Source organism: Carettochelys insculpta, chromosome 4 (genome assembly GCF_033958435.1).
Source record: "Carettochelys insculpta isolate YL-2023 chromosome 4, ASM3395843v1, whole genome shotgun sequence".
Classification (NCBI taxonomy): domain Eukaryota; kingdom Metazoa; phylum Chordata; order Testudines; family Carettochelyidae; genus Carettochelys; species Carettochelys insculpta.
The window spans coordinates 131,637,643-131,664,274 of NC_134140.1; the positions used below are offsets into that span (position 1 = coordinate 131,637,643).

Here is a 26,632-nt window from a genome sequence, read left to right on the forward strand (position 1 = left end):
GCCTTATTGTCTTTCAAGAGTTGGGTATCATCCTTTGATTTCAGGGGATTGAGTCCATGGTTTCTCAGTTCATAAACAGCTCTGGTAGCGTTGAAGAAACCTCTTGTATGGTTGACATCTGCGAGATGCTGGAGTTGTTGCACCTCAGTCCACAACCGGTTTTTCAGAGTCCTTGTTTTATGTTGCACTTTGGCCTTGGCCTTGGCACATGCTTCTCTCTTCGTCCTGCAGTTGATGTCACTTTGCCAGGCCCTAAAGGTTTTCCTTTTTGCCTCAATCAAGTGTTCAATTTCCACATCATTCTGATCAAACCAGTCCTCGTGCTTCCTGGTCTGATAGCCAATGGTTTCTCCACAAGCTCCAGTGATGGCATATTTCAGTTGACACCAGTGTTCCTCCACATCTTCAGGGCGTACTGTCCACAGCTTTCTCGGAGCGCTATCTGAAAGTCACTTCATCTGATGGGGTCGTTCAAGCCTTGTACACTGATCTTTTGTTGGATCTGTTTCCTCCAACTCCTCCATTTGGTGACAGTCCTAATTGCCATTGTGGATCAAATAAGGCAGTGATCAGTCCAGCAGTCATCAGCACTAGTCACTGCACATGTAAGAAGAACGTCACACTGATCCTGAGTGCAGACGATGACATTGGCAATGAGTTGCCAGTGCTTTGATCGAGGATGTTGTCATTAGGTCTTAAATTTGTTTTTCTGGTAGAACCGGGTATTCATGATGACGAGATTGTATTCCACACATTTTGTAAGGAGGAGCACACCATTGGAGTTGCTGTTGCCGACTCCTTTTTTCCCAGTGGTAGTCTGGGAATGATCTTATCGTCTTTGGTATGTCATTCAGGACTGTGCCCAGTTGGGAGTAGAACTTGTCTTTCACATCAACTTCGGTGTCTAGAGTTAGTGCATAAGCACTGATGACAGATGCCTGTTCTTTTTTGGCAAGCTTCAAGCGGTGACTCATGAGATGCTCATTGATGCTGAGAAGGACTTCAGGTAGGATCTTTGTCAGTTTGTTCTTGATGTCAAATCCCGCTCCATGAATTTGTTTTTTTCATTTGAGGTTCCTTTCCAGAAAAACGTGTACCCTCTGCCTTCTTCTCTTAGCTGTCCTTCTGGCCTACCTGTTTCTGTCAGGGCAGCCATATTGAGGCTGAATTGTTGCAGCTCACCGGCGATAATTGCAGTGTGTCTTTCAGGTCGCTCACTGTCTGGGCTGTCCATTAGAGTCCAAATAGTCCATGTTCCAAAGTTTACTGTTTGATTTTTAATCTGATGGAGGTGAACCCACTGGATGTGGTTATCTGGTCAGGGGGGTTGAGGTGGACTATGTTTAGGGCACCTTTTGTAGCCCCCTCCCCATGTGAGGTGAGCGGAGTGGATCCTAAATAAGGGCTGCTTAGTCATGGATGCAGCAGCTGGACTGTTCTACCACCTCAGTTCATGAAACAGAATGACTGATGCATTCATCCACTGCCTACGTGCTGGTTCATGACCAAAAGCTTCCAGATTTCACAATCCTGCTCCAGTCACTAGTTGCTGTAGGGCTGTTAGCAAAATCATTTATGAAAATACCAACCAAAACTGGACCCAGAACTGACCCCTGTTGAACCCCTGTTGTTATGCCCTTCCAGCATGACTGTGAACCATTGAAAAGTGCTCTCTGGGAATAGTTATCCAACTAGTTATGCACCCATCTTTCAGTAGCTCCATCTAGACTGTATTTCCCTAATTTCTTAATGAGATGGTCTTGTGAGACTATCAAAAGCCTTACTGAAGCCTATATATACCACATCTACCTCTGCCTCCATCCACAAGGCTTTACCCTTTCAAAGACAGCATCAGGTTGGTTTAAAGTGATTTGTTTTGACAAATCCATGCTGACAGTTACTTATCTCCTTACTAGTTTCTAGTTTATTTCTTCCACTGTCTGTCTTGGCACAGAAGTTAAGTTGACCCATCTGTAATTCCCTGAGTTGTTCTTGTCATTTTAAAGATCTGCACTGTATTTGCCCATTTCCAGTCTTCTTGAATCTTTCCCCTTCTTCCATCACTTTTCAAAGGTAAGACCTAAAGTTTCAGATATCTCCTCAGTCAGCTCCTTCATGATTCTACTGTTCATTTCATAAGACCCTGGTGACTTAAAGCTATCTAACTTGTCAAAGTAATTTTTAACTTATTGTTTTCCTATATTAGCCTCTGATTCTACCTTGTTTTCAGTGGCATTCACTATATCAGACATCCAGTCACCACCAACCTTCTTTGCAAATCCCAATGAAGTTACTGAGTAATGGCCCTACCCTGTTCTTGGTCTTTCTCTTGCTTGTCTTGTATTTGTAGACTGTTTTCTTGTTACCCTTTATATCTCTAGCTAGTTTGATCTCATTTTGTGTCTTGGCCTTTCCTTAAGGTGCCACCAAACTTCTTACTGTTTATACCCAAAGGCCAACATGTTAAATTGGAGCTTAAAGTTAAGCACATAAGGGGAGGAAGGGTGGGTTTCAAAATCACCCATGTAATATAGGAATGGAAGATGTGGCTTCAGACCTGCTAGGAGAGTATAACTTGATCAAAGCATTTAAACTGTTTTGATTAGTAGAATTTCAGTATGTTGGAAGGCATTGTTGGTTGATAGGCCATTAGCTCTTCAGTTTTGTGTGTAAGCTGGTGGCAATCTCACAATAAGGACATTAATGAGGAGCTGAGTTTCTTATTTTCAATTTATATTAACATTTTAAGTGTGAAAGTGGTTAGTGGGGAAAAAAAAACCCCTGTAAAACTGATTCTACCAATCTTTAGGAAAGTTCTAAGAAACAGGTGCAGAAGGTCCACTTTAGTAATCTTAGACTATAAATTCAGAAGAAAGAGCTAGCAACACAGAAGTCAATTTACTCGTATTTTGCATGCAATTTCATGCGCTGTATCTTGTTTAATCCACTCTAAAATAAACATCTTTAGAAGAGGTTGTGCAGGAATTACAATACCGTAATATGAAATTACTCAAGACTGTTAATTCCAAAGCAGACTGTGACGGGCTACAAAGGGAGCTCACAAAACTGGCTGATGGAGTGACAAAATGGCAGATGAAATTCGTCATCGAATGCAGAGGAATGCACATTGTAAACCACAATCCTGACTGTACGTGATGGGGTGAAGATTAGCTGGTACCACTTCAGAGAGATCTTGAAGTTACTGTGGATAGTTCTCTGAAAACACCCACTCCCATGTGCAGCAGAGGTCAAAAAGGACAACAGAATGATGGGGAGTCATTAAGAAAGGGCTAGATCGGGGTGGCCAACCAGCTGGGGACTAATTCCTAAGGGTAGAGTGGGAAGAGCCATGTATTATATATTTTATTTTCATCTATCTCTTTATATATAGATAGAAAGAGAGAGAAAAATTAATATATAATGCGTAGCCCTTCCTGACAGCCAGGCACCCCCAGCCTCCCCACTCTAACTTCATGCCAGCGACTCACCCCAGCCACCGCTTCCGCCATATGCTTCTCCCACCAAGTGGTGCGGCACATGCACAAAGTGGCAGATGGCACTCCTGACATGTGGCTCTGAGGAGGAGCTGCATTAAATGGCTCAAAGAGCCATGGGTTGGCCACGCCTGCAAGAGATAATAGGGATGTAAAATCCCATTTAATTGGGTAACCGGTTAAATGTTAGGTTTACCCAGTTAACTGATTAAATGGGTAGGGAGGCTGCTCCAGCCTGACTGTGCTGGAACATGCTCTTCTTCTGCTTCTTCCCTCTTCCCAGACACCACTCACCCCCAGGGCTGCCACAAACAGGGCCACTCCAGCCCGACTAGAGCAGCACTGCCTGTGGTGGCCCAATTGGCGGGTGGGTGGCTGTTCCAGCCTTTACCAGTTAACCATAATTGTTAAGCCTCATTGGTAAGCCCAGGATAAAGCTTACTGGTTAACCAGTTAAACTTTAACACCCCTAATAGATAAGACAGCAAATATCTTATTGACTCTATACATCCATGGTATGCCTACATTTTTAATGCTGTGTGCAGTCCTGTTTGCTTCATCTCAAAAACACATGTCTTAGAATTGGGAAAGGCACAGAGAGGGGCAACAAAAGCGATTAGGGGAGTAGAGCAGTTTCCTTGTGAGACTGGGATTTTTCATCCTGGAAAAGAGATGACTAAGAGGGGATCTGATGTAGGTCTATGTACAATCATGTGGGGTGTGTAGAAAGTAATAAGAAAATGTAATTTACTCTTTCACAAGACAAAAAAACAAGGAGTCACCTAATGGAATTAATGGACAGGAGGTTTAACACATGCAAAAGGCAGTGTTCCTTCATACAACACACAGTCAGCCTGTGGAACTTGCTGATGAGGAATGTCGTGAAAACCAAAACTATAACAGGGTTCAGAGAAGAAGCAGATCAGTCCATGAGGAATAGGTCCATCAGTGGCTATTAACCATGATGGTCAGAAAATTTAATGTAATATGTGGAGATAAACATCTCATAGAACTGCAAGGGACCTTGGGAGGCCATCAAGCCCAGTACCCTGTCCTCTTGGCAGGACCAAGCACAATCCCCCTCCCACCTTTTTCTTCTTCTGTTTGCCCCAGATACCTAAATGGCCCCCTCAAGGATTGAGCTGGGTTTAGCAGGCATTGCAATGCTCAAACCTCAGAGCTTTCCTTCCCCCAATGTAGCTTCCTGTTCTGAGGGTCCCTAACTTCTGCTTGCTGGAAGCTTGACTTGGAATCAATCACCCAATGATTCCCTGCTCTGTTTATTCCCTCTGATGCACTTGATGGTGGCCACTGTTGGAAGACAGGATACTGGTCTAGATGGACTATTGATATGACCCAGTAGGCCATTCCTTTGTTCTGTAATAAAATGCCACAGGTCATGCAATTTTAGCTGTAGAGAAAACAAACCGCTTACATTTGTGACCACCTTCTTCTTTGAATCACAGGTGTATTTCTATGAATACAATACATTTTTGAAACCAGTGGATAAGCCTAGGCAATGCCTTCCATATGCAATAGTAACAGTCAGATTTGTTGGGCCGAAGGTGGAAACTGATCCTCTTGCAACATCTACAAGGTTCCTGTCTAAAGGATTTCCTAAGTATTCTGGTAAGATCCATTTAGTTGCATGCAGTTTCTTGAGGATGTTAAAAAGAATAAGTGTATTGTGGAGCAAATTCTCTATATAGTTTTATGCAATCACCGATCACTCTCCACAATGAATAGTTCAGTCCCCAATGTCAAAATTATGCTTTTCAACACTTTGTGCTACCACTTCAAAATGCAACGGTATGTTACTCCCAATTCCAACTACTGCTGCTGGTAAGTGTGCAGGGGAGTAGGGAATGCTTTCCTTGGGGCCCTGGAGCATTGTTAATTGTGTTAGCCAGGGCAGTTTCCTAATTCTATGAGGAGGGCTCAGCCTTTCTGTTCCACTACTCCCACACAAGGATTTTAACTTTAGATTTGAAGTGTTGATTGATGGAGAAAATCTATGCCAATTGCTTTAATTACAAATAAGCAAACTTAATTTTTATTGCTTTTGTCGTAGCATATATCAAATTGATTTACTGTCCTTTACGAGATAAAGATGTTATTCTTTAACAGCTTAGATAGAAGTTGTAGATTGACTTCCTAAAAGTCCAAGTTGCTCTTCAAATAAATGAAAGCATCACAACAGTATTTAATGCTAAATACCCAAAATGCGTAAGACCTTAAAGTGAAGTGTAATGGCACTTGGTATAAAGAATGGAGAAAGCTGAAGTGAAAGCTGTTTCTGAAATGTGGAGGTTAATGTAAAAAGATTGTTTTAAAAAGTATGTTTCCAGTGTGGGGTGGTGATGGGGATTCTCTTGTCCTTGTCATGTATTTTAGCTGATTCCCTTTGATTCTCTCCTGAGATGTTTTTGTTTTACTTCTTTTGGCTTTCGTTACTTATCCATAGTAGTACAACTTCAGCACAGGGCCAGAGAGACAGTGTGTAAGCATGAAAATGATTCTGTAGCCTGATGGTTAGTGTACTTATGTGGGAGACCTAGAATCCAGTCCCCTGCTTTAGTGACTCTTTATCTAGAAAGCATCAGCTTCACCACGAGAGACCAAGGAAGTGTCACATCAGAATATTCCATAATCCAGTAGTTAGAACATTCCCCTGTCAAGTGGTAGATTCCTACCAATATTCCTTCAGAGGTAGAGGGCAGGTTTTAATTGTGGTTCTCCCACAGCTGAAGCAAGTGTCCAAACTGCCAACCTAAAAATAGCAAGGGAGCGTCTTCTGCAACAGTATGGGCAACTAACCGAGAGTCTTGATGTTCCTGCTCATTACTTATGTGTGTTTATTTCAGTTAACATATGCCTTTGTTTTAGATAAGCTTCTTTTAACAACTTTTATGTAAGCAGGGGAGTCTGTTTGTGAACTTGTGCTGCTAATGTCATGCAGACGGAATTCATGACTGTATGTATAATGTTACTGCATACATTTCACCATGATATTATGGAGTAGGAAGTAATTTTTCAAAAGATACCTCAGAAGGCATATTTTATACCTGGATTATTACGTTTGTGCATAGGATGTTAATACAGGGGTGGTTTGGGTAACCATGGCTCCATAACTGTTTGAAAGATTATACTCAAAGAATAGTTATCAACAGATTGCTGTCAAACTGGTAAGTCATATCTGCTGGGGTGGTCCAGAGATCTGTTCTGCCCCTGGGACTACTTAATATCGTCATTAATTATTTGGATTATAGAGTGGAGATTATGTATATAAAATCTATGAGTGACACCAACTGGGAGAGGTTACCAGCACTTTGGAGGAAAAAAATGTACTTTAGAACTCAAAATAACTTTTATAAATTGGAGAATAGATCTGAAGTCAACAAGCTAAAATTCAATAAAGACAAATGCAAAGTCCTGCATTTATAGTGGAAAAAACAAATACAGAAATAGAAAATGGGGATCTACTGGTTAGGCAGTAGTACTGTTGAAAACGATCTAGGGCAGCGGTTCCCAGCCTTTTCCAGATGGGGACCCATTTTGACAATTCAGGAAGACGTGGTGACCCAAGGCAATTCAAAAAGAGAGAGAGAAGTGGTGGTACAACTAATTTTGCACCTGAGGCAAGAATATAAAATTGTGCCCCCTCATGTTTTTTAATAATAGTATCAGAGAGGGAGCCATGTTAGTCAGTAGCTTCGAGAACAACAAGAAATCTTGTGGCACCTTATAGCCTAACAGGTATTTTGGAGCATAAGCTTTCATGGGCAAAGACCCACTTCATCAGATGCATGAGTGGAGGGGTGGTTTCAGAGGGGTACTTCAGTCTCCCTGGACACTCAGTGGCAGATTTAAGGGTGACAGTCCTGAAACAAAAAAATTTCAAAAATCAAATGGAGGGAGAAATCTCTGAGCTGCAATTTATTTGCAAATTTGACTCCCTTAACCATTGGTTAAGCAGAGACTGGGAGCGGCTCGCACCTTACAAAGGCAACTTCTCTGCTCTGGGTGCTAACAGCTCCCCATTAGACTCTGACAATGGCTCCCATCCCCCGTCTGATCTGACTTGTTTTTTCCTCTTTTGATAAGTGCTGTTGATACTGGGCCATTTCCACCTTGCTGAATAGACCTTGTCAGCTCTGGCCCTCCCTCTTACTGGGAACCCACTCTTTAAATACCCCTCTGAAACCACCCCCCCCCACTCATGCATAATAATAGTAATAGAAAAAAGGAAGATACATTAATAAAATAATAACACTACCTTTATTAAAGTTAATTATTATTTTATTATTATATCTGAGTTGTGGTGGGGGAAAGACCCTCATCTGCAAACCACCCTCCCCCCACCTTCCCCAGGTTAAACCCTGCATTCAGAGGCTGGAGGCGTTGGGGGAGTCACACTCGGGCTGGGGGGTATTGGGGGCCACACTTGGAGGCTGGGGGTCACACTCACAGCCTGGGGGAGTTACACTAGGGCTGGAGGGTCACACTCAGAGGCTGGGGGTCACACTCAGAGCCTGGGGGAGTCACACTAGGGCTGGAGGGTCACACTCAGAGGCTGGAGAAGCTGAGGAGTCACACTCAGGGGCTGGGGAGTATTGGGGGCTACACTCAGAGGTTGGGGCTCACACTCAGAGCCTGGAGGAGTCACACTAGGGCTGGGGGGTCACACTCAGAGGCTGGAGACGCTGGGGAGTCACATTTGGGGGCTCGGGGAAGACACTTGGGCTGGGGGGAGATACAAACAAAAAAATGAAAACTGACAAATCTGCTACATAGAAGAGAAGGGGGGTAAGATGAGGGAAGGGTGGAAGGGAGGTGAAAATTACTTTCTGCAGAGAGTCTATTGAGTGGCTTGCCTGGGATGGCTACGAATATCAAAGGTAGAGAAGCTGTCTGTGAAATGCGTAATTGTTTCTCGATTGATAGAGATACCTGCTGGATGTGGCAGTGTTAAGGAGCTGCAAATGGCTTCTTTAAGAGCCACATGCGGCTCAAGACCCTTAACAAATCTAATCACAACCCATGTTTGGGTCCCAACCCATAGGCTTGGAATCCCTGATCTAGGGATTATCATAGATCACAAATGAGTAAGAGCCAACAGTGTGATGCAATTACAAAAAAGGCAAATAATCTGTATGCGCAGCAAGAAAGAATTAGGTTATGTTAGAAAACTTCTAACTTTAACAGAAATTAAGTTCTGGAGCAGGCTTCCAAGGGAGGTTGTTGAATCTCCATCTCTATAGATTTTAAAGAACGGGTTAGACAAACACCTGTCAGAAATAATATTAGCTATAGTTGTTTCTGCCCCAGTACAGTGGGCTGGACTAGAAGGCTTCTCGAAGTCCCTTCCAGCTCTACATTTCTATGATTCTACGGTTGGGGAGGGGGCTCCTCTCATATGTGATTGGCAGAACAGAAGACAGCACAAAGGCACCTGTTTTAAATGTTAGAAGTGCACGATGGAGGCTAGTATCATTTGCAAAGGAGAGTGTTTCGGCAGGTCTACACTGGATATTGAAGTTGATTGTAGATACACCATTCTAGTTATGGCAATTGTGTAGCTAGAATCGACTTACCTGCAATCAACTTATCTGGCCATCCTCACAGAGGGAGGTCTACAGGAGACAGTTTCCCATCAATATCCCTTACTCCTCACAATAATGAGTATAGGGGTCAACTGCCGACCCCAGATAGTTTGATTTCACATGTCCCTACTAGGTGTGCAAAATTGAACCCTGGGAGATTGACAGTGACTGCATTGATCTTCCATATAGTGAAGACGTATCCCTAGTGCACTGATAGGAGATGAGAGAGAAGTAAGGTGGGCATGGACCATGAAGTGAAGACAGGTATATTGTGTTTGATGCAATGGAAAAGAAGGAGCCAATTGAAGGATGTAAAGAAAGTGTTGACATGATCAAAGTGAGGAACAAAGGAAATTATCTTTGCACAGCAGAATAAAAGTGAAACTTATATCAAGGCCAAAGGAAAGAATGTTTAAGAGATAAAGATATGCCTGACAAGGGGCTGAATGAGAAAACACATGCCTTTATGTCAATGTTAAAAAGCCTCCCCTTTTATTGACAACCATTTTGAATTCTCTTGTGCTTTCAGGCTGAACATTTAAAAATTTCAGAGTAAAAATGTTTTAACTTTTTTAAAAGTTGGAAATGGGTCAAAGTTGATTTTGCAGCCTTAACTCAAAGTATGTTACTTTTCTCTTCTTGCTTTCACAGGAAGACGAGGCTCATGGAAAAACTGTACAGTAGCCAAAAGGATTGGTAAAGGTGCTCAGGCTACGATAATATATGAGCATTTTAGAAAACCTATAAATGTACTTGCTTTCAAGCGTGAGGAAAGCTCCTCTTGCAGTGAAGTAAATTCAGAGGAGAGCATTTCTGGCTCAAAAGTCTCTTCCTCCTGTGAAAATACACTTAATTGGAAGGGGCAAGAAAATGAGTCGAGTCTGCCACTTGCAGCTGGTGTAGATGCAAATGGAAGCATCAGTAGTGACCATGTAGAGAATCTGAAATGCATTATTTCAGATAATTTCAACACAATTTCTGCTACCAACAGCAGTACTGTAATTACTTCAACAATCATTATGGATCCAAGATTAAAGAAAAGAGAAAGAAACCCAGGAAAACACAGCACTGCCAATTCAGTCAGTTATCTGTATTCCACATTTCAGAAATGTTCCAATCACCATACTCCATCAGCAGTAGGAGATATTTTCTCTTTCTTCTCTGAAGATTGTCAAAATGAAAATGTGAAAAAAGTACCTGGAGAGGACCTCAAAAAGAGAGAAGAACAAAAGTCACCCACCTCTCTGTCTCATGTGTGGAAGGAGGGCAAAATGTTAGTAGCTCAGAACAAAACTAGTGCAGATAAAAAATCCAAGATTTCCAATCAGGTGTGTAATGGTCTTTACCCACTTACAAAACATGGTAAAGGGCAAGGCTCCACACAGCCGAATCATTCCAAATGGGATAAATATGCTTTAGTGAAAGGAGGGCAGAAATTTGAGGAATCACAATCAATTAATTTAGTAGTACTTGAGGATAATCAGAGACATACTCCTGAACAGTGGTTGCATGATGACAAAGGCATGAACATAGGCATCCAACATCCTGGAAATATTACATCTCATGAAGATAGGACAGAATATGCTCAGAAAATGTATAACGAGTTACAAGAAAACAATTATACTTCAGAAATAGGAAACAGTTCAACAGATTCTTGCTTAACGTGGGCTGAAAATACTTTGACCTCACACAGTGAATGTAATGTTAACAGTGAGTGTTTGGATACACAGGATCATACTTTAGACAATGTTGGCACTGGAAAACTGCACCTTTCTGAATGTGCTGTAAGAAAGCAGCGTGGCAAAGTGGAAGAGAACAAGTGCATCTGTCATGTTGCTTGTGAATCTATCGCTAGGGATCAAATCATTGGTGAAGAAAACGTTCACCAAAGTAAACTTCAAAACAGGTTGCTTCCTGAAAAATCTAATGTTGATGAAGGCCCTATCATGGCCAATAAATTATTATGTTCAGCAAATGAAAGTACAAACAAAAAATGCACAGATAACAGAGAAGATGCTACAAAAGAAGTAAAAGACAATTCTTACATCAAAGAAACAATCAATGATCAGAAATATTTGTCTCATGCTGTCTGCAGAACAGATAAAGAAGTGACAGAATGCTTATGTTTCCTGGGACAAAATGAGCCAGTGTCATTAGATAAATGTTTCTTAGGGGATGGCAAAAAGAGTGATACTTCAGAAGCTGCAGTTTTAGATAAAGAGCAGAGTTGGATCTGTAATCAGGCAAAGGGGATTGATATAAATGTTCATGATTTCAACCAAATGCACACATGCCAACTTGAAAAGGAATTTAGCAATGCCCCAGCAGTCTGGATGGAAGTTTGTGACACTCCTCATATTCTGGACTCTAAAAGACCAGCTTCTGGTTTAAACTTAATTTTTGAAGAAGGATGTGCATTAACAGAAGCTTGTTCGATGGAAGCCAAAAATATTGCCCCTTTTGTAAAGGAAAAGGGCATTATTCTGGATAACAGGGCAGACTTGGAAGAGCTCTCTGCCACAGCTGAGTTTTGCAGACCTGCAGCACTGCCCAATGCTCATAAATGTGAAGAACAGAATTCAGTTATGCTACTCACTACCATATCTGTACCATCTGGAAATGTGGAACCCAAAGAAAGAGAATGTTCCCAACCTGAGGGTACAAATGTTTCTGAGAAAAACTCCTCTTGCCTTGAAAACAGTGTGCAGGAAGTATTCAAACAGATGATGGAGGAGAAATGTGAGGCTATCTTTGTCCAGGACTTGGAATTTGAAAGTGAGATTGAAATTCCACCAGAGCAGCATGAGGAATCTCTCTCAATACCACAAAATCCACATATTCATGAAGGTGGATCGGGTGAGGAAGTTGACTCGCTGTACCAGTACTTGATAGATCGTATAGACTGGAAAAGTTTGTTTGGAAATGCTAGACAGAACATATCAGAGAAGAATGAAGATCATGGTTCATTGGGAAAAAAATTGTGCACAAAGGAAGATAAAACAGGCTGTTTATCTACAAGTGTGTGGCCTGACTTACAAATTACAGTTACCAATGTATTTAAATCAGGGGTCAGCCACTCCAACATTGGAATGGCAAGAGAGATGTGGAGCTGTGCAATTGAATATCCGAAACCAGAAATAAATATGGAATTGTCAGGAGAACAAAGAAATAAAGACTATATACAGAATTTGGATCTTACAAATAATAGGGAAACGTGCTTATCTATCTGTGTTCTTAACACGGATAGTCAAATGCCTGAAAAAGAAAACAACACGTTCACTGCACCTGTCACTGTTTCTGATGTATTGACTAAGGGAAGTAGCTTTTACTGTGCAAAACCAAAAGATAATAGTAAGACATGTAACAGTAAAAAAGGCCTGCAATCAAAAATTAAGAGAAAACATCCACATAGTACATCTCCAACAAATCAAAGGAGGTCTCAGACATCTTCAGCATGTTCATGTGTATACAGAAAGACAAAACTTTGTGGTAAAAATAGAGAACACTGCTCACCTCAGATGTTTTCTTCATTATTTGAGGGAAGAATTAAAACACTTGCGCAGTCTGAAAAACACATTAAAAACGTTCTAAATACTCTTTGTAATGAAGCATCCTTGTGCAAAAGTAAGCGTCTATCCAAAAAAATAGATGGTGCAATGTTTCACTTAAGGAAAGCTCAGAGGAGAGTTCTCAAATCTCTAAAAATTGTAACTAAAGTTGGAGAGAAAAGACAAAAGGGTCCTTTACCAAAATGTTATGAAATAGTATGTAATGACTTATGGGAAAGCTGTGATCTTGAAGGCCATAATTTCTTGACAACTGGGAAGTATTCCTCTACTGCCTTTTCACAGAAAAGAAAGCCTAACATAAGGGACAGTAAACAAACTGTGGAGTGTAAGGAAACAAGTGACATAGTTACATATATGCCAATAAAACAAAGATTTAAAAATAAAGGGGATAAAATGAAAGAAATCATTTCGGAGGAAGACACGGCTGTGAGGTCGTCTGCCAGTTGTGCACCTGTTGAGTTGAATGATATTATAAGTCAGATACATCATTGCAAATCTGACATAACTATGGCTTCCTCAGTAACTTCTAGTCAGTTTTCAGCGGCTACATGCAAGACATATATGGCTGTTCAGAATGAAAATAGGAGAGATACAAGAAGAATAATGGACATTCAAACAATCTCTGAAAACTCTGTAGGTTTGGACTCTGTTGGGCTGGAAGGGACGGAACTAACTAATAAGGAACACAGAGTTTTTGTAAACGTTTCATCTAAAATTCACATTCAAGGGACGGCTGGAAAATGTGGTACTGTCACAGAAAAGGTAAGAAAAGACCACATCTTTGAAGCAAATAGATCTACCAACAAAAGTATCTCAAAACCTTTGAGCTTGCCAGTCAACAGGGATGATTCTGCTGAATTTTGTACAGACAAAAGAAAGGATGGGGCATGTGAGAGTAATGTAAAGATGAATGCTCTCATACCTACGTCACAATTAAAGACAACTGCAGAGAACTGTTTAAACACAAATACCAACAAGCAAGATGTTTCTGTACTCTCTGCCTCTCGCAAAAAGCTGGAAGATAGTCTTCCTACTGAAAAAGAGACTGTGTTTTCAGCGAGCAGTGGGAGTAATTCAACAAATCAGATTGATATTGAAAACTTTTCTTCAGGTTCAGTGAGGCAAATGCCTGCAACAGAAGGAAAACAGGAGACCAGTGTATCTCAGGTTCCATTAGACCACCAGATTATTAGTGTGAAAGCTGCGTCTTTGCAAATGAGCTCAAACATTTTATCTGAGAGAATTTTAGAGACCCAGTCTTTGGAAACACCATCAGTACCTCTCAGTGGGCAGCTGCAAGAGAGGGTCTGTGACAGAAAAAAATCTTCAAATTCAGAAATATGTTGTCTGCATAATCACAGTGAAGTAGCTGAAAAGGAGACAGATGTTACTGCTCCTGTCTTAAGGGAGCCATTCAGTAAGGAATTTGCCAAAAGAAACGAAGATTGGAAAGAAAGCATCAATAAAGATTGCCAAATTGGCTCAGAGCTGAAATCTGGAATTATGGCAGAACAACGAATTCAAAGCATTACTGAGGTTTACAATGATTCACCAAGCAAAACACATCAGAATCTTACAGCCCATGTGACTAAATTGAATGTAAATCATCTCTTAGGCGATCATCCTAACAAATGTAAAGACATCATTAGTGAAAACAAGCATAGAGAAGTGGGGACGGAACTGAAATCTCTTGCTTTTATAAATGAAATATCAAAGATTTTGAAAAAAGCAGATGAAACAGCATCTTTGAAAATGTTGCAGGAGCAGATTACAGCGTGTGATATCCTTCTTCCCTCATTTATTAAAACTTTTGAGGAAAAGCAAGGTTGCTCCTTTAAACACATCTTGGTTTCCCGAGAGTTACTGGTAGAAAGCAAGCTATGGACTAACTGTAAATCCAGCTTAAAATCACATGCTGTAGATTCACTAGTGGAATTGCAAATAATAATGGAAACAGTTCAGTTCATTGAAAACAAAAAGTGCTTTATTGAAAGTGAGCCAACTTTCCGAAGCTTGCTTTGGTATGATGGTTCCCTGTATAGGGAACTGCTTGGGAGGCCATCAGGATATCAACAACAATCCAATTTCTATCCAGCTTTCCAAAGAAGGCTGAAGTATGGTGTTTTTCACGAACTACAGAGCTACCATAGACAGCTATTAGAACTCTTCGAAAACACAAAGTGGCAAACAAAATCTTATTATGCATTCTTGAAATTCAGACGAGAGATTGACGAGTGTGAAGCTGTGATACAGCATAAGTCCAATTGCTTAGATTTTTTTCTCTCTGTGCCTTTTACTTGTGGAGTTAACTTTGGAGATACTTTAGAAGATTTGGAAACTGTAAGGAAAAGTGCTGTGGAATTGATAGATACATATAGGACCCTTCCAGATGCTCACGCCTATGCAGAGAAAGAGGATCATCTGTGGATTATAATAGAAATTATCTCTACAAAGATGAGCTTTATAAAGGCCTGTGAATCATTTAATATGAAAGCATCGCTCTTTGGCCTTGAGCATATTTTTTTTGATGCTGCTAAAAGTCTTGTTTGGAAAGACAGAAGTCTGCTGTTAAATAAAGCCTCTCCCAGGGAGAAAAAACAACTTCTGTACAAAATAAACCAAGAAGCCCTCTCCAGGCTGTATGAAGTTTATGCAAATGTGGCTGAAGAATTTAGTACTGAAAAATCTAACAATATTTTTGAGAAGAAAAATGATGCAAAAAAGTCAAAATATTATGAAAATAAAGATAAAAGTGAAGATGAAAACTCTGACTTCCTCAGTGTTTTGCTTTCACATCCTGATATTTGCTGTGTAGGAGAAATATTAGATGAAGCTCAGGTTGCAGACCTCAAGAAGTTGCAGCAGCTGATGTTCAGGTGTACAGAACATTTAGAAACCTTAAAAATGTATTTTCAGATTTTGCAGGAAGAGGAGGTTGATAAAATCTTGATCACACAGCAAAATGTGCTAGACACAATGAAAAACGATGGCATTAATGCTGTAATTTTAAAGCCAGAAGCTGTTGAGACTTACATTGAAGTACTCATGATGTATGAAACAGTTCACTTTCTTAAAAATTCAATAGCAAGAAAAGTAGATGAACAAAGATTCCGAAGCTTATTGTGGTTTGATTTTGCGCTTCTTCCAGAATTGGTACATTGCCAAGAAAAAATGTCTTCCTTTTCATTTCTGAAGGATAATTCAATGGACAACATTTGTAAAACTATAGAGTCTGCCATCTCTGAGCTTCAGAGTGAGCTGGACGTTATTTGTAGCTATGCAGAAACTGTAAACTGCTCTTATGCACTTCACCTTCTGACCAGAGAACTTTCAGAACTTTCAGAACTAGGAAAATTAATACCAAACTCAAAGCCTTCTATTTTCACGTATGTTGAGTGTGTACCTTATACCATATCTGTAAACTATGGGAGCACTGTGGCTGAATTAGACTATAACTACAACCAGTTTTCTTCATTGCTTGAAAATTTAATGTTGGCTACCAGGAAAGATTTAGGGAAAATGGCTCATATTATGAAAATCATGAAAACCATTGAGCATATGAAGTTTGCTTATGCCAAAAAAGGGAAATCAGTCCTCTCTCTTCTGATATATCAAATGCTAAATAATTGGAGGAAGACCTGCCAATTGAGAAGAAAGGGCGACATGAAAACGCATCTGACTAAAAATAAAAGAAGAGTCTGTGAAACTCAACTTTCAGTGGCAGCCATCGAAGCTAGCTCTGAGCCTCAGAAAAAAAGACCTAGTTTTGAGTCTCCCAATGGAGACCCTCCCGAGTGTGCTGAAAGTGCTCCTTCCTGCTGCAAAAAACAAAAGGTAAGACCATTTCTTCACACTTCCTCAAAATACTTTTTCATTCAAAGAGAATTGTAGTGCTAGTTACATAAGTGCATTAAGAGCTGAGGTATGTATCAGATTGTGCTTTGTGGATATGAATGATTCCAAGCTTGAAGTTAGAGCCGAAAAAAGCAAACTCGTTCATGTATTTTATTCCCAGGGTTTAAACAAGTCTTGCAGAAGTAACTAGGCCTGCTGGCCTGGGGCCATGGGGGGAGAAAATCAAGGCGGGGGGTGCTATGGCAGTAGTGATGGCTGAAGTCCCGGACATCTTTGCAACACCATGGAAGCACCTCTTCACAAGGCTGTGAGGTCTGGGAGGGAAGGCCCAGCACCATGCTCCAGGCATCACTAAGGTCTGACTGCTCTCAGCCCCGCCCCTTCCATATGAAGCTCCACCCCTTCCAGGCCTGCAGTACAGGGGCCCCCTACACATAGCGCCCAAGCCTATGGTGGCTGTCAGCCCCACTGGAAGTGACTGTTCTGTCTTTGACCAGTGAAGAAACACCATTAATTTGTAATAGTGCTTTAGGGCTCAGACAACTCTAATGCTGTTTTTCTTTCGCCCTCGAAATAAAATGATTTTTCACTAGATAAGAGAGAGTCAGTTTTTAAAAAACTGGAATTTGACACTTGTAGAATGCTCTATCACCATCAGCCTGCAAGGAGGCTAGCTGGGGACTCTCTCAAAGCACAGAGTCCAATAGGATGATTCCTTGCCTTGGAAAAACCAAGAGCTCAAAAACTAGAGCATAACCTGAAATAAACACCTGAGCTTTATTTCCAGCCTCAGATGAAAATACACCTCACTCCTAATATATCTGACAGGCTTGCTTTTCAAGGGTCATTGAGAGTGGGGATGATCAGCTAAGATCCTTGACTGCCCTTTATAGAATGCTCTCTCTGCTTTGGAAGGTGAAATAAATTATAGTTTGCACCTGGCACTATAAGGCAAGTTTCTCTATCCTCCAGTCATTCTTACAACTTCATAAAAAATTCATCCTCTTAATTTTAACAGTTTCCAACAATGTGTCAAAAGTAGTTTTTAGTATTTGCAATAGTGTTCATGTTTCTCTTGTATTAAGATGTGTTTAGAATTTGAATGTGAACAATCAGTAATCAAAACTGTATTTCTGTAAGTCTCTAAGCACCTATTAAAATACTTTAAATCAGATTTTTAAAGACATTGTGACCTCATCTATAAACCCCAAAGAGAGGTGAAAACGGAAAGTATGCAGCACCATTGTTTTTATAGTGAGGTACCATGAGAGAAAATAATAGCTGTGTGTTCAGGTAAAGGTCACCTCTTTTTTTTCAAATCCAGCATAGCAAATCCTTTACTCTCTACCAATCCCTAAGCCATTTAAGAAGAAGTTCCTCCGCTCCCCAAGGAAGTAAACTGAAGCAAAAGCTGAGAAGAAAACCTAAACAGAATTTTATCCTGAATCACAAAGTCCTAAAAATGCATATACATATATCTATATATCTATCTATCTATATATATATATGGGAATTTCTACTTTTTGTAAAGATCCTTCTGTTTAGTCTACTTTCTGAATTTAGTCATAAATGGCTTGTATTGGTTGTAAACATGACCGAGATTGCAAATTTTAGAGGATTAAAGGATTCAAGAACAGTTGAGAGTAGAAAACATGCCTTATAGTGTTAAATTCTAAAAGCTCAATTTATTTCATTTAACAAAGAGTTGGTTAAGGGTTAACTTGGTAATAGTATAAAAGTATTTACGTGGGAGAGGGGGTCAAATACCTAATAATTGTGAGCTCTTCAGTCTAGCAAAGAAAAATAAAATATCTAGCGGCTGGACGTTGAAGCTACAGAAATTCTGATTGGAAGTAAGATGCAATTTTTGATGGTGACAGTAATTACCCATTGGAAAAATTTTCCAAGAGTTGTGGTGGAGTCTTCATCACTGGCTATTTTAAGTCAAGATTGGGTGTTTGGCTGAAATATCTGCTCTGGGAATTCTTTTGGAGACGTTCCATGGCCTGTGTTATACAAGAGGTCAAACTACAGGTGGAACCTGTCTAATCCAGCACCTGATGGACCTGACCAGTGCCAAACGAGAGAATTTCCTGAACCACGGGAGGTCAATAGTGTCTAGAAGCATTACCAGTGCGTCCATTGCTTACTGGGCTCTTAGAAAACATTTAAGGGTAAATTATAGCTAAATAACAGTACAGAACAGCGATAGCCAGGATTGGCAGCTATAAACAAAGTTTATGGGGTCATGGCAAACTTGGCCACACTCATGATAAATGGTCATTTGGCTAACTAAAATCATGCTAGATTATGGAAGTTGTTGGATGAGAAAGTTCCGGACTAGAGAGGTTCAACCTGTATATCAGTGATGCGCAAGCTATTTTTCCAACCATGGCCCCCATATTTTATTACTCTTGTGTTGCAACCCCCTAGTTAAGCCCCATAAGCCCATCAGCCCCTAACTCACCCCCAACCCCAAGTTTAACCCCTATCAGCCCCAAACTTGCCCCCCTATCTCCAGATTTAACCTGCCTCAGAGCACAAGTGCAGGTCTCCTTTATGGCTGCCTCAGCCTTGTCCATGCTGGTTCCCTGCCTCCTCCTCCTCTGTTGTGGCTCCAGCAGGCTCAAACACCCCTCCCACCTGCTCTTCGGCAGGCTTCTCCCATGTGCAGGGTGGATGGCCCGCTGGCCTGCCAGCTCTCTCCTTCGGAGCCCCTGCCCTGCTGGCTGATTTCTGCAGGGCTCCCTGTTCTGCCAGCTTTCTCTGGGGTCCCCTGCCAGCTGACTTCTTCAGGGCTCCCTGCTGCAGCCAACTGCCCAGCAGCTCTGGAAGCTGCCACAGCTTAAACAAAAAAAACAAAATTGTATCTGAGCGGCAGCAGCCTCCAGAGCTGCAAGAGGGGGGTCAGCGGCAGCAGTGCTTGGAGCCGCAAATGCTTGCTTAAAGAGCTGCAACCGCCAGGAAGATATCTGTGACCCCCAAGGGTGTTGTGACCCATGGGTTGCGCACTACTGCTGTATGTGATCACAATAATCCCTTATGGCCTTGGAATTTATGAATAAGGTGACTCTCGGTCCGGAGTATCTGAGAACCATCACAATTAAGTGCCCTCTTAAAACTTAATGCTAAGCTATATAAAATTTGGTGGTGTGCACACCAAGGCGAGGAAGGGTGTGGAATTAATAAGTGGGAAATGACATCCATTTGGTTTATTGTCATGACTGTTCTGTTTGCATGACCCCACATGACATACGAGCATGTTTTCATTTAATACATGATTAATCTAATTACACTGATTTTCATCTTCAGGCAGGATGACAGTTATAAAACAAGCATAAGATACTCTCTATTTCCAATATAAATAAGATGCATTGTTATTACAGTGATTTATATTTTACAAATCTTAATTACACCCAAACCAAAAAGTGTTTTTCTCCCTTCAGAGGCCTTTTCAGCTGTGTGTTTTCTTCTCTAAAAGCAAAACCGGTATTCATAAATGATATTTCACATGAGTAATCTTGAACTGACTTTGGTTCAAAGGGACTTAAGCAGATCCCTGCTATAATTCCATTAACGACCCTCTCAGCCTGGCTTGTGGAACATTTATCACCCCGCGCTACAGTTTAAGAAATGATATTGTTTTAAAAGAAATGACCACTTTAAAAACACCCACACCCACCTCACACAATTGACAGAACTTGTTCAGTTTTATTGCTTTTGAAGCCTAAGGTCTGTATCTCCCCAGTGACGTTTTGGATTTGAAAAGAGGAGACATTCATGGGAAGGAAGTTCTTTATACAGTAAAGCCGCGAGTTATGTTGGGGTTGCATTCCTGCAACCTCTGTGTAACTCAAATTTTCACCCAAGTCAAGGGGAGATGAGACCCAGGCTGTATAAGAATAAGTAGTATAAGAATTTCCCATATAATGAGTTTAATTTCTCTTAGGTTGATGTTCTGATGACAGCAATCTCAAAAAATGGATATGAAGAGGAAACATGCGACCACGTAAGGTATATTTAAGATTTAAAATTATAGAAACGCACGTGCAGAAAATTTCAAGAGCTGTTGAATAATGATAGGAGAAGAAGTGACACCTTTTCCCCTTACCTTAACATGGTGCTACTCAACTTGTAGCATTAGAAACCCATGTAATTCCTGAGGCACTATTGTAGAGAACACAGAGCAACTCTTACTCAACCTATTCTCAGGCATAATGAATGGCGTTCAAATCACAGTGGCACGCTTTGGTCTTCCTAGCCCGTTTGAGGCTCGAGGGGAAAACTATAAACAATTTATCAGAGTTGATGGGAACCTTTCAGTGGCAAGGAAAATAATAGCGAAGAGAGAGGTTACTGAGTCAAATGAATTTATCAAGTTGTCATGATGTGATACCTTGACATTGCTTAGTGACGTTTCTCTGGTCATTGTCCATCAGCATAGATGACATAACGTCACTGTGCAATGTTAGGGATAAACAGGCAGGTGGCAAAATTTGTAGCTGATACCACACTGTTCAATATATTTAAATCCAGAGTGGACCGTAAAGAGTTATAAAGGATGCTTCACTCTCACAGGTTGTAGGTGACAGGCCGGTTTTTTTCCTACAGACAGCTGCCCACCTCAGGAAAACTCTCACTATCAACCACATACCACAATACAGAAATACTAACCCTGAAACCTTTCCTTGCAACAAACCCTGTTGCCAACTCATATTTACACTAGAGACACCATCACTAAACCTAACCAAGTCAGACACCTGATCAGGGCCTCATATTCCTGAACTTCCACTAATGTGATATATGTCATCATGTGCCAGCAATGCCCTTTTGCCATGTATATTGAACACACTGAATAATCACTTTCTCAAAGAATGGATGGACACAAATCAGACATTGGGACTCTGAATACGTATAAACCAGCAAGTGAGCATTTGTTTGGCATGGCACGCTATCGGTCACTTAATGGTGTGTGTTTTAAAACAGATTTTAACACCAGATTACAAAGGGAGACATCTGAATTGGACTTTATTCTCAAGTTTGATACCTATCACCTTGGACTCAACAAAGATCTCAATTATCTTATGCATTACAAGGACAAGTTCCCCACTTTTGATATTCACAGTGATTGCAGGCATCTCACTTAACAGACACTTGTAGAGGCCTTTTTCCTCCTCTCTCCCCACTCCTGCCTCCCATCTAGCTGATGTATCAGTTTTTTCTTTGATTTTTTTCTTTTTTTTTTTTTATTCTTTTTCTCTCACTTATCGGTTATCACTGTTCTCCAGATCTGAAGAAGTGGGTTTGTCCCACGAAAGCTCATCACCTAGTAAGTAATACTGTTAGTCTCTAAGGTGCTACAGGACTACATTTTTGTTCTGTCAGAATGTGTAGTTCAAGAAGAACCTCTTGTGGTCTCTTCCATTCCTAACCTTTTATGAATCTAAGATTATAATATTCTAAGAACATCTGCTTCTTCCGCAATAAACTGAGAGCCTGCAGACATTCATTATGCCCAGTTTCAATACACAAAGCAGGTGAGAAACAATGCAGCAGTAACTTTTAACAAGAATGTTCCATAGAAAGAATGTACTCATCCAGAATGCACATACGTATGACGCACCATCACATCAATAATGTGTTGTATTAGAAGGTAAAAGCAATTGAAAAAATGCTGTTTTTTACTACTGCAAACTGTGCAGCTCAGTTGATGTTTATAAATTCCTTCATGGAGGCGCTAACGCACAGGGGCATGGTAGTGAAGGCGAATGCAGAGGCTAAGTACAGAGAAATATGTGCTTTGAATGGCACCAAAGAGGAACAAATGCTTAGCAGAGAAGCTCTTTAAAGCACTTATTGAAGATGTAATGTGGAATATGAACCTAGTTTTTAGCAGTCCTGTCTACAAAAATATTATAGCACCTGTGTGTAAGCTGCAAAAGCCATTGGACTGTTAAAAGTGGAAGAAAGTGCTGATGTCCACCATTTGTGACTGCTGTGTTTTGATGGAACAACATTTTGTCCTACAGCGCATGGGAGATTCAGGGGTGCACAGCTGATGCCTAGAGTGGCCAGATGTGTGACTATATTAGGGGGTTTGTCATATATCTCTAACTATACTCCCAACCCTGGTGGGGAAAAAAAACGTGTCCTGATTTTTCATTCTTGCTGTCTGGCCACCCTACTGTTGCCAAACCTAAAAAATAATACTGTATATCCTATACTACTGTACAGTGATCACAAGGACTTCGTAACCAACAAGTATGACAGCAATTAATTTGAGCACACAGCTGTCATTTTATCACAAAGCAAATAGCTGAGTGAAAAGCTGGTTTCCAACACATGCATGATAGTGGTGTCCATGCATAATCTATGATTACAGGAGGGGCAGCTAGTTTAACCATTCAGTCCAAAACCTATGGAAAACCACATACGGCTTATGGAAAGTCTGAGTTTTCTGTGGTACCATGATCACTGTTTAAATGCAGTGAAACAATGCCAATGCACCAGATGAAAAGGATAGGAATGCATAACTTGCATGGTCTCCTCCAAGCCAACGCCTACTAACAGTGTGACTGGTACCTTATGCTAACCTGGGCCATCCATCTTAGTAATTGTAAATGATATGGCTGAAGCATAAGCTCTCATCAAATCAGACTCTTAACACCTGAAATTTGCATTCCAGAATCAGTCTTTTAAATAGTTAAATTTTAATACTGTCAGAGTTTCAGAAAATGGATGCCTAATACCTCAAGCCCGCAACTTTGCCATACACAGCCATTTTTGCACTATTTTACTTCACATCTCTTCCTCTCTTTTCAGATACAGTAATGTTCTGTAACTGTAACATCACTGATTCACCGTAGTGTTTCAAGAATTGCCTCAACGGTTCTCCTGCAATGATTTCCATGTTTTGAATTCAGATTTTCCAATAAGCCGCATACGGCATTGTAATTACTAACAATTCACTTTGATCCAAATAACAACAACATGAAGAAGAAAACAACAAGAAGTCCTGTGGCACCTTATAAACTAACAGATATTTTGGAGCATAAGCTTTTGTGGGCAAAGACCTGCTTCATCAGAGGAAGAAGAAAGTAACGTTTGGGATGAATTAGCTGGTTATTTCTTACATCTACATCCACTTCATTCTTAGAGCCAGTCTTTAACTCTAGGTTCAGTTGCCACCAACTGACAAGTCTTTTAAACCCTGTTGCACATTACCATAAACCAGTGGTTCCCAAGCTGGGGTCTGTGAGAATATTGCAGGAGGTCTGTGGAAAAAAAGAGATAAATTAAAATGGTCTTACAAAATAATTTTTAAATAAATTGCGAAGTTGCAATCAATTATTATTTTTTGAATTAAATATCTTCCAATAATGTTAATTTCTGTCCGAAAATCTATGTTGTGGTTTCCTTTTTCATGAGGGTCTGCGAATGGTTTGGGGAGAGTGACTGGGGTGTTTGCAAAGGTTTTGGGGGTGACTGGGGGTCCACACTCGTGAAAAGGTTGGGAACCACTGCCATGGACATTATTGGTGTTAAAGCTCCTGATATCACAGTTCGATTTTCAGTTAAATGACTTACTGGATGTTTAAATTCAAAGAATAAAGAAAATTTGTTGCATATGGGATGGGGAAAGGAGCTAGATGGGAAGAAGAGGGTTGTTGGTATAGCGTTGGATAGTAGTAGTAGTAGTAGTAGGCATCCTTCAGTCTGCATAGACTATGGATCGCGCCCTTTAAAGTTTCAATTGAGGACTTCATTTACAGCGTCTATTGTGACTATAAAGACCCACACGAGAGTGACAGTCCTTGCTGCGTCTCTTGCAGATGTAGTGGGTGTCTGGCAAGTCCTTAGTGTGCTTTCTGTGCGCTCGCTTCTCCTCTGCTAGCTGTCTGATCTTCATCTCGCCCTTCTGAAGGCCCTTGTGTAACTCCTGCCTCCATCTGCTGCGGTCGTCTGCTAGTTCTTCCCAGTTGTCCAGCTCGATGTCTACCTCTCTGAGGTCTCTCTTGCAGACATCTTTGTAACGCAACTGGGGGCGTCCGGGAGGTCTTTTGCCAGAGGCTAGCTCACCATACAGGATGTCTTTTGGAATCCTTCCATCATTCATCCTGTGGACATGGCCAAGCCAGCAGAGTCGACACTGCCTGAGGAGGGTGTGCATGGTTGGGATTCCAGCTTGCTCGAGGAAGGCGGTGTTGGTCACTCTGTCCTTCCATGATATTCCAAGGATGCCCCTGAGGCAGCGCAAGTGGAAGATGTTCAGCCTCTTTTCCTGGCGGGCATACAGGGTCCAAGTCTCGCTGCCATAGAGGAGGGTGCTGAGGATGCAGGCTCTGTAGACTTGCATTTTGGTGTGAGCAATGATTTCACCAGATTTGGATTTCAGAGGTGCCATCTTGTTCTGGGTGGGTCTTAATGCCTTCTTCATACCCTCATACATTCCTCTGAGATTACCAAAGTCGGCACAGGTCTGGATGCTGCTGCATAGCTGGAGCCAGTGGTTGTTGGCACAACACCTGACTGTCTGCTGTACTGTTCTTCTGGCCTCTCTAAGCGCTTGCTGGGTGCTCTGGCTCGGTGAGCGTTTGTACTCCAGGAGTGCAGCACGCTTCTTTTCAATGACTGGAATCATCTCATCAGAGTTAGCTTCGAACCAGTCATTTGTGTTTCCAGATCTCCTTCCAAACACCGACAAGGCCGTGTTGTAAACTGTATCCCTCAGATGTTGCCATTTGGATGTCTCATTGGCGCCCCCAGGGCCGCTGTGCAGATTTTCCTGGAGGGTCTCTCTGAACTTTTCAGCTTTCTCCGAGTTTGCCATCTTTCTGGCGTCAATGTGGGGCCTTCCACCAGGTTTAGAGCAGTACAAAGCCAAACAGATGGAGCGCTGGGTTGAGCACTACTCCGAGCTGTACTCACGCAAGAATGTTGTGGTTGACGCAGCCCTCGATGCCATCGAGCTCCTACCAGTAGTGGACGAACTGGATCAAGAACCGACTGTGGATGAACTGAAGAGAGCCATCGACAGCATTGCAGCAGGAAAGGCCCCTGGTCAGGATGGTATACCACCAGAGGTAATCAAATGTGCCACGGACGCACTCCTGGAACCCCTACATGAGCTACTGTGCCTGTGCTGGAAAGAGGGTGAGGTTCCACAGGATATGCACGACGCTAACATTGTAATGTTGTATAAGAACAAAGGAGACAGAAGCGACTGCAACAACTACCGTGGAATCTCCCTCCTAAGCGTCACTGGTAAACTGTTCGCTCACGTCATCCTTGGCAGACTCCAGAAGATTGCTGAGAGGGTGTATCCCCAATCGCAGTGCGGATTCCACGCAGAGAGGTCTACCGTTGACATGGTCTTCTCTCTAAGGCAGCTGCAGGAGAAGTGCAGGGAGCAGAGAAGTAAGCGTTGGATAAGGAAGGAATGTTAACAGTAATATTTTAGGGTGGAGGAAAGAGCAGAAATTACACTTTGAATCTAAAATCCTGTAATTATCAAATCAGATTTCTAGATGTAATAAATTTAGAAATGGGACATTTGCTACTGTTTCTCTGTCCTCTGATGCTAGATCAACACTTATTGTGGAGTTATCAAATTGTTACCTTGCAAGTACATATTTTTGTTACCATTAAAAGTTATTAATAGGACCATGAACTGCCTGATTTCAGAACAGAGCATTCATTCATTTTTTTATTTCTGTCATCTGGAATCCTAGATCACTCTTTCACTTGGCTTATATGTCAGGGGATCTGATGATGAAATATTTCAACTGGTGCACCACTCTCTACGGCCATGTCTACACTAGCCAAAAACTTCAAAATGGCCATGCAAATGACCATTTCGAAGTTTACTAATCAAGCGCTGAAATACATATTCAGCACCTCATTAGCATGCGGGCAGCCGTGGCACTTCAAAATTGACGAGGCTCGCCACCGCGTGGCTCGTCCAGACAGGGCTCCTTTTTGAAAGGACCCCAGCTACTTCGAAGTCCCCTTATTCCTATGAGCAGATGGGAATAAGGGGACTTCGAAGTAGGTGGGGTCCTTTCAAAAAGGAGCCCCGTCCGGACGAGCCGCGCGGCAGCGAGCAGTGTCA

The 26,632-nt window shown here is 41.4% G+C and overlaps 1 protein-coding gene across 5 annotated transcripts in view; it reads left to right on the forward strand.

The window, feature by feature from the left end:
- Positions 1–26,632, forward strand: part of TEX15 (testis expressed 15, meiosis and synapsis associated) — a 74,628-nt gene that overhangs the window by 36,171 nt on the left and 11,825 nt on the right. For 2 of the 5 annotated variants that reach the window (XM_074993845.1, XM_074993842.1), the window contains exons 7-9: positions 4,961–5,123; positions 9,749–16,500; positions 20,471–20,535. In XM_074993845.1, coding sequence (XP_074849946.1) covers positions 4,961–5,123; positions 9,749–16,500; positions 20,471–20,535 — 6,980 coding nt within the window. Of the gene's footprint in view, positions 1–4,960; positions 5,124–9,748; positions 16,501–16,681; positions 16,747–20,470; positions 20,536–23,343; positions 23,796–26,632 lie in introns of those variants that run through there. The other 3 variants (XM_074993846.1, XM_074993843.1, XM_074993847.1) reach the window with 3 other exon arrangements.